General features: G+C 49.0%; 1 protein-coding gene across 1 annotated transcript; it reads right to left on the bottom strand.

The window, feature by feature from the left end:
* Positions 1-5,334: 5,334 nt before the first annotated feature.
* Positions 5,335-8,323, bottom strand: LOC103778777 (endonuclease domain-containing 1 protein-like). Its single transcript, XM_008946389.1, has 2 exons — positions 8,039-8,323; positions 5,335-5,880 (listed from the first exon to the last, which is right to left on the bottom strand). The coding sequence occupies exons 1-2, from the start codon at positions 8,321-8,323 to the stop codon at positions 5,335-5,337; spliced, it is 831 nt and encodes a 276-aa protein (XP_008944637.1).
* Positions 8,324-8,560: the final 237 nt, after the last annotated feature.

Below are 8,560 nucleotides of genomic sequence, written 5' to 3'. Positions count from 1 at the left end.
TGAATAGTTTACAGACCCCATGGACCACATCAGTCACTGACTCTACTGGGAGCTCAGACAGCAGCTCGCATGGAAACACCTACAGATTGGTCTGCTTGCTTAAAGATAGGTACCTGCCATGATCTGAGGAACACGAGGGTGTTGGAGACACCTACATAGGGCTGGAAGCTGCAACACAGGACCTGTGGGAGGCCTGTCCTCTGAACTGGCAGCTGGAAGCCAAGCAGCATGGCTGGTTTGTGCCCAGCAGGATGGATTGCCCCCACGTGTAAACACCTACTCTAAGATGTCCCAACAAGGGAGGCAGATCCCAGCCCTAGAAGTCACAAGGACTTGCAGAATCTGTCACCTCTGTAAAATCATTGCTGAAGAAACCTGATGAAAACATTTCCTGCCACCCTAAGACAAACGTGCCTCCACATCTTCTAGACTTGTTTTTACTTTATCTATAGGAATAACAGCGTGGCAGGGCAAATATGTGCTCAGCTGGGCAGAGAAAAGGCAAGTGGGCAAAGACCTCAACCCTCCAGCAAGCAGCAGCTCCACCAGTCACTTCCAGGTCTCTAATTCTCTGATTATTTTCTCCTCTAGTCTTTCTGCAGGAGAAATTCAGAAGATATTCCCTAACTAGATGCCATTTTTAAAGCCGTGGCATTCATACTCATACTAAACACAACCCTCTCAATCAAGAGACTGTGGAGGTGTCATCCCAACGGTGGGGAGGTCCACGTGGGAGGAGGGTGGAGTCCATGACTGCAGGGCAAAGTGCTGCTGCATAAGGGATTTGAGCCTTTTGCAAGAAAGGAAACTGGTTCTTCCACCCCACCAACAGCCTCCAGGTTCCCCCATCCTCCTAACACACCCCTTCAACCAGCTGAGGGACCACCAGCACCCAGCTGGGCAACAGGCAACAAGTCCAGCAAGGCCATGGGCTCCCAGATCAATGCTCAGAGCCTGGCAAGCCTCGGAGAGGCTCCAGAGAGATGTCACTGTCGTTGTCCCCAGGAACCCTCCCACCTCCTCAGGGAAGCTGGTGGCAGCTCCGCCACTCTGCCGAGAAAGCCGCTCCGAGGCGGGAGGTGGGTTTCTGAAACACCCTCCTTCAGCATTTCCAGAGCAGAATTCTCAGAATTTCCATTGCAAGGGGAATTTGGAAACTCTTGGGGTTTTGTTCTGATTCAGACTGAAACCACATTTTGAAATTACAAAATTTCCTGTGCACGAGCAGCCCCGTTTTCCAGCTCGCTCTGCTCAGAACCAAAAGTTTTTGCCTCCTCCAATTTTTAGTGTTTTCACGCTGCTCAGACTCCCCCAATCCTCAGTACAGTTCTGACTGAGGGCAGTTTAAGAGGAAAACCATAAAACTGAAGGGTTTTATGCTCTCCTTTTTAGCCTGAAGTCACAGCATACAGTCAAATGAAGAGAATTCCATCTTTGATTTATCAATTGGAAACGGTGGCACTGAGGTGACTTCATAAACTGGTCCCAGTTCTGCTCCAGTGCTCTGAACATGCAGAGCAAGATCTCAGAGCCTCAGGAGCAAATAACTATTTGCCATTTACATACAAGGCAGTCTGTTAAATCATATCTTCATTTACTGAACGAAGAAAATGTGAGGTGGTTACTCAGAAAGAGATGAGATTCAAGTAAGGTGAGTGCCACAGACACGTGGTTGTGTAATTTGCCAAAACCAGAGTGCAAATCTACATTTATTATACTTTACAGAAGCTAATGAGAGACTTGGAAAGCAAAGATTAATTGATAGGAAACCTGACATCTTGGATCTGAAAATAGAACAAAATAGAAAACATTTAAATACTGAAAAATTAAAATACTGAACAATTAAAATACTGAAAATATTAAAATACTGAAAATATTAAAATACTGAAAATATTTTAAAAAATAATATCAAGAGTATTCACAGGAAGTATCCTGAGAGCTGTAAAAATTGGTCAGATGCAGCCTTGCAGCACGTGCAGTGTTAACCCAGTGCTAAATCTCTTCCCCAGTTAAAAATGTTATTAATTCCTAAAGCAGGGCCACCTTGAGGTGCTCAGGATCACATCCAGGAGGATTTTGGAAGGGGACTCGGCTGGGACAGCTGACCCCAACTGACCAAAGGGATGTTCCAGACCTGATGATGCCATGCTCAGCCTGGAAAGCTGGGGGGAGAAGAAGGAAAGGGGAACTTTTGGAGTGATGGTGTTTGTCTTCCCAAGTAGCTTACATGTGATGGAGCCCAGCTCTCCTGGGGGTGGCTGAACACCTCCCTGCCCATGGGAAGGGGTGAATGGATTCCTTGTCTCGCTTTGCTTGCAAGCGTGGCTTTTGCTCTACTTGTTCAGCTGTTTTTATCTCAGCTCATGAATTTTCTCACTTTTAACCTTCCAATTCTCTCCCCATCTCACTCTGGGGTGAGTGAGCGAGCGGCTGGGTGGGGCTTAGTTTCCAGTTGGGATCAAACCACGACAACTTTAAATCAAGAAAAGCCACTAAAGACTGGACAGAAGATGTTGCAGAGATGAAAAGATCCCTCATTCATTTTTCCTCCACTTAACTGGCCAACAATAATATTTCACCTATTTGGATGAAGAATCCAGAGGGATAATTGGTTTTGAAGTCTCCAGGCTTTCCAGATTATTTGATGACCTTACAACAATGATGCATAAAATGTGAAAATAGAGATGTTTGTTTTTCAATAAACTGAACAGTCCTGTCTTCTAAAAGCTCCTGGCAAGATAAAGCACTTAGGTTAGTGGGATGATTTTTTTCCTTTTTATAGATCCACATTTATTATTATGGTGCTCCCAGCCTTCCCCATGTGGCAGCCAGAGCCACTCCTGGAGAGCTTCACAAAGAAGCATATTGCATTTACTCTTCCAAAATGTTATAGCTGCTCAAAATTTGGGCATATCGAAGGAGTTTTGCCCAGCTGCTCTCTCAAGCCATGGCCAGATGATGCCACTCTCTTGATTTTCTTGTTTCCTTCTTTTTTTGGGATAGGGTGTGGCAACCTGTTGTTCAGCCCAAGGAGTTGGAACTGTTGGTGGTTTTGGGAAAGGACAAGGACATGGACCTGTGGGAGCAGGTCCAGAGGAGGCCACGAAGATGACCCGAGGGTGGAACCCCTCTGCTGTGAGGACAGGCTGAGAGAGTTTGGGTTGTTCAGCCTGGAGAAGGCTCCAGGAAGACCTTCTGGTGGCCTTCCAGTATCTGAACGGGACCTAGGAGAAAGCTGGGGAGGGACTTTTTTACAAGGGCTTGTAGTGATTGGACGAGGGGTAGTGGCTTCAAACTGAGAGAGGGGAAATGTAGACTAGAAAGTAGGAGGAAGTTCTTCACTGTGGGGGTGGTGAGACACTGGAACAGGTTGCCCAGGGAAGCTGTGGGTGCTCCATCACTGGAAGTGTTCAAGACCAGGTTGGATGGGGCTTTGAGCAACCTGGTGTAGTGGGAGGTGTCCCTGCCCATGGCACAGGGGTTGGAACTGGGTGATCTTTAATGTCCCTTCCAATCCAAACCATTGTATGATTCTAGGAAAATAATTTTTCCTTTGTGTCTAAAATCCCATCAACCCACTAGTGCCCAGAGCTCTCCCTAAAGATGGACAGACACAGAGGAAGCTGCAAAATTATCTTCCCATCTCAGTGCAGCTCTATCTTCCCAGCAGACAGGAGCTTCCCACCCCAGCAGGGGCACACCTATGATGCATGAACTGAGATCACCAAAGGGCTGTATCTCTATTCCATAGCCAGGAGCAGCAGAAACCAGAGTAAATAACAAAATAAAGCTGCCTGGGAGGATGTTTCTGGTGTGAAGCACACCTGGTACCTACTGCAAGGCAGCCTCCAAGATGATTCGTTTATTTTTTTGGCTTCTTATGTATTTGACACACTTGCTTGTGGAGGGGAGAGCATTTCTGGATGCTGCCAGGGGAAAAGGTTTTGGGGAGAGCCCAGGGAGCTGAAGGGGGGATGACTCACAGGGGTGAGGCAGTTTGTACGAGCTGTTTGCACCATGACCCCCTTTGCTCATGCACATCCATAGGAAAAGGGACTGGAGTCTGATGGGGACACTCCTGTAGGTGTTGTGGCACCTTCAGATGGGATTTGGACATCCTGCTCCTGCAAGGGTGCTGTAGGTAGTAGTGGAAATTTCAGTGAGAAGCAGACTTGAGTTCACATGTAAGGTGACCCTGCAGTCCAGCACTGGAAAAAATCATTTCTATTGTAAACTACTCCAGGACTAAATTAGGTGACATAGATTGAGCTTTTACACCCCTTGAATACATTTCACAGAATCAGCTGTACATAAATCTGCAGAGAAGGTTCAGAAGCAGAGCAAAGAATGAAATTATCCAAGCACTGTATCACAGAAATTTCTCTTTCACTGGTCAGAACCTGCTGTGTGTCTGACCCCTGAGCCTGGCTCTCTGGCACCTCCACTCCTGCTCTTCAGGTGCATGGGCCAAAAACCAACCAACCAAAGACTTGCAAGGCTATTTACATAAGGATGTTCTTCATGTACGTTCAGGGATAGGGAGCCTAGTGATTAATGCAGGTTATTTCCTTCCTTCTTCTTGTTTTGTTTATTTACAGACCTCAGGAGAGCTGAGATGTTCCTCTTATGTGTGGCTATCTTCCTCCTTTCCACCTTCTTCTCTCCCTTTACCCTTTGCTGTTGGTCAGAATGTGTTTGTAGGATAACCCTTACAGATTCTCTGCAATCCTTGGGCTCTTTGCTTTCCTTATCCCAGGGTGAATCACAGAATCGTGAAGGCTGGTTGTGACCCCTTGAGGTCCTCCAGTCCAGACTCCTGCTCAAGCAGGGTCAGCTAGAGCAGGTTGTCCAGCCTTGTGTCCAGCTGGGTTTTGAGTATCTCCAGAGATGGAGACTCCACAACCTCCTTGGGCAACCTGAGCCATCCTAGACCCACACCCTTCCTTGGGAGGTGAAGGGCAAGTCAGCAGCACATTATCAGTGGTATCTAATGAGAGGAAGGAACTACAATCTGATATATGACATGGAGAAAAATGGAAAAAAAAGGCAAAGCCCTCCTAGTCTCAGTGAGAAGCTCTGGCTTCCTTGCCCAGGGGTTGCTCTCCAGCCTGCCCTCCAGAGTGGCCAGGCAAGGACACCTCCCTGAGAGCTCCCTCCAATGGTGGGTAGCAAAGCAAACCAGCTACAGGCTCTGCTGACCTCACTCTCCCTTTTCTCAGAGGAGAAGCTGCTCTGAGAGACAGAGCTGGAAAACTAGAGACGGAAGCAGGATGGATGGTGCACGGGACATGTGGGGCAAGCTGAGCCTTCTACACCCGGGCTGTGAGGTGGGGCTTAGTCCCGGGGACAGTCACTGTCAAACAGAGAGACCTTCTCCCTCCCGTAGAGCTGGCTCAGCACCTCCTCCAGCTCCCCCAGCGTGAGCAGCTCCACCTCGTTCCTGTCATTCTCAGCGATCACCCCCCAAGCCTTCCTGTGCTTGGTGTCCACCTCGCAGCAGGCACTGGACCAGAGGTGGCTGGGTCTGTTAACCCTCCCCTTGGCGATGGAGCTGCTCCCAGGCACGGCCCCCACGACCACGTAGGTGGTGTTACAGCCCTGGGTCTTCCTCATCATCGTCTGCTGCTCGTAGTTGTTCCAGGCGCCGCCGTTGAGTTTTGCATCCTGGGGCACTATGTTGGTGAGGGTGAAGGTGGCCGTCCTGCTGCTGGCGTTGTGGTGGTGGCCACTGGGGTTCAAATGGCCACGGTTCAAACCTGTCAGGTTCTTGTAGTCTTGGAGGATGGCCTGGCTCTTGCTGAGTTGCTCTAAGCTGACGTTGAAATACTTTAAGAGGGTCCACTCTCTTTCCATAGTTTTGGGGTAAGTTGAACCCATCAGCTTGATAGATAGAGAAGAGGAAAAGGTGTTAGCATGGGAGATGGGAGGAGGGGAGCAGGTTTCCCTGGAGCAGAAGTCTCTGAGTGCTGAGCACCCCATTGGTTGTCATCTCAGCGTATGAAAATGCACGAATCAGAGAGAAATCCTAAAGCTGCCCCTCCCCAACCAACACAAGAGATTAAAAAAGAAAAGTTCAGAATCTGACTGCTCTCGATTTCTCGATTTGACTGGCGACCTTTGGAATCCAGCCTGCAGCCTCTGCTGGGAGTGTAGGTGGCTGCAGGAGACAACGAGCACTTCCCACTCCCAGGTTTGAAAGGTGACTTTGGCGAGACATCTCCCCTGCCACATCTGGTTCCCTTCCCTTCCTTCTTCACATCCCACATCTGCCCAGGGCTCTCTCAAGCTCCTCCCAGCCCCATCCATCACACCCAACCTTCATCGTCTGCATCTAATCATGGTGTCATCAGCTCTGGGCTTTGCTCCCTTCAGCCCCTTTGCCACAAGTGCTCTCTCAGTCTCTGTGAAAAATTTAAATCCCTTTTCTTAATCCAGCCTTTCAAGACCCTGGAGTTTCACACATTTAGAGAAGACAAGCACACAGTTATCCTCCCTGAACATTGGGTGTCTCAGGGAGTCCGTGCAGGGAGACATAATGGTGAGAGGATGAGCAGAAGAGCCATGGACCCCACAGGGAAGAAGACTCAGACTCTTTTGCTCTTCTTTTCCTTTGCCCCTCACTTGGGGAGAAGAACATGTGGTTGCTGCAGGAGTGTCCCACTCCAGGAACACCAGCTCCTCTGACCCCACACACAGGGAGACCAGCTGGGAGCCCAGTCCTAGAGGAGAGGTTTCCCTGGAGGGGCTATAGCTCATCAGGAGAAGGAAGTTTTTTTGCTCAGCAAACAAAGCTACCCCCATGCAAGTGGGATCTGCTACTGCAGTGCTAATAACGTGTCTCAGAGCTGCCTGGGTCAGGGAGCAGAACGTGTTCCATCACTGAAAAGAAGTTAAAGCCTCTTAAAGGAGCTCATACTCCCCAAAGAGAACTTTAATACTGCAAAAAGACCTCTGAAGAAAGTTAGCCACTCCTAGATTTCACAGTCAGCCTGAGTCCATGGTCCAGGAAGAAAAGACAAGTTTTTATCCCCCCTAAATGTGGAGGCTGCAGTGGTGCAACACCAAATGAGTTGCTCAAGTTCCTACAAGTAACAAGTGCAAATGCTCTTTTTCATAACCATGACACCTTTCTTTCTGATATTTATGGAAACTTATTCAGCCTTCCCCTGGAACAGGGCATATGGCTTTCTTCTGTGGCTCATTTTCACCTAAATTCCCTATTGCTACTCTCTAGCAATGACCTGGATATCCTTTTCTTCTCTTCCATAATTTGCTTGGGTTTCATTTTTGCTGAAGATTTTTCAGAAGCATGTTTGGGAGGCCTCTGTAGTTTGCAGAGATCTGTGTGGGTGATGGAACCTTCTGAACTAAGCCTGAGGCAATGGTGCTAAGGGGCAGCTGCAGGTAGATGGAGATCATGCACCTCTGATACTGATTCTTCTCACTGTTCATTGCCTGAAATATCACTCAATAAATTCACCCAGTGTTAATCTAGTCCTCTCATCGCTGTGTGTCCCTGCCTGGACTTTCCACTGGGTCCTCTCACCCAGTTCTGGGTTTCTCTGCACTTCCTTCATGCCCTCTAAAAAGTCAAACTGACTCTGAACTGGGAGCAAACAACCTTTTTTTAAGCAGCTCTGGGTGCAGTGGGGAGCAGAGCCCAGCACAGCTGGTCCCCCAGATTTAGCTGCTCTTGGATGTCTTTTCCTCATCGTTTGGTCCCTCATCACAGCATGGGACAGGGAGGGGGGTTATTGGACTTAAAGTCATGTAAATTAATGCTGTGTAATATAATTTAACTTAATGTTCTCGTGAGACCAGTGTGGAAAAACGGGCACTTTTAGGGTCTGACTCATCTCATCCTCCTGCTGATGGCTCAGAGGAATCCTGTGGTGAAGCTGTTTGAAGCTCGATGAGATGAATCTCATCCAGTGGGGCCATTTGCATGGGGGGGGGAGGAAAAACAAGTGCTTGGTAAAACCCTGCAGTTCATCTTTTAAGGCCTGGAGGGTGATGCACCGTGAGAGAGGACACTCACCTGGGGCTCGACCAGCCACGTCTTAGGTCTCTTGCCAGGTCCAGGCTGGTAGAGGTAGGCAGAGTAGACGGGGATGCGTCTCTCCTGGTCGTACAGGGTGGCAAAGTAGTGCTGGTTCTTGTAGCTCTGGCAGATCCACACGGGGCTCTCCGGCTCCAGGGCCTCATTTGGGGGCGTTTCCCGGAAGAAAAACTGAGGGCATGACCTTTCAAAGGATGTCACCACCTCGCCCTGTCCCAGCCAGAGGCAGCTGGCTGAGACCTGCAGCAGCAGCAGCAGCAGCATCGTGGGAGGATGGCAAGGGAAGGGCTCTCGCTCACCTGCAGGGCAGATGCACAGGTACAGCTCAGCTGGGAGGAAGGTTGTCATGGCCTCTAGTAATTGCTGTGTTTGTGGGACATGGCTGCCAGAGGGACAGGGAGAGACAAGAGGGGATGGTTTCTGTCCCCTTGGATATGGAAAAATCAGAGGGGACTCAGGGTGAAGTCTAAAAGAGGTTTCAGGTGCCTAGAGGAAGCAGCA

The sequence above is a fragment of the Merops nubicus genome, unplaced genomic scaffold, assembly GCF_000691845.1.
Source record: "Merops nubicus isolate BGI_N331 unplaced genomic scaffold, ASM69184v1 scaffold6178, whole genome shotgun sequence".
Classification (NCBI taxonomy): domain Eukaryota; kingdom Metazoa; phylum Chordata; class Aves; order Coraciiformes; family Meropidae; genus Merops; species Merops nubicus.
Note: the sequence above shows the minus strand (reverse complement) of the source record. Positions and strands in the feature narration are given on the sequence as shown.

Bases quoted from the DNA above. Each gene is read 5' to 3' on its own strand.
- LOC103778777 (XM_008946389.1), bottom strand. From the start codon at position 8,323: ATGCTGCTGCTGCTGCTGCTGCAGGTCTCAGCCAGCTGCCTCTGGCTG. The intron at 5,881-8,038 runs GTGAGTGTCCTC...CTATCTATCAAG, and splicing joins CGTGGCTGGTCGAGCCCCAG to CTGATGGGTTCAACTTACCC.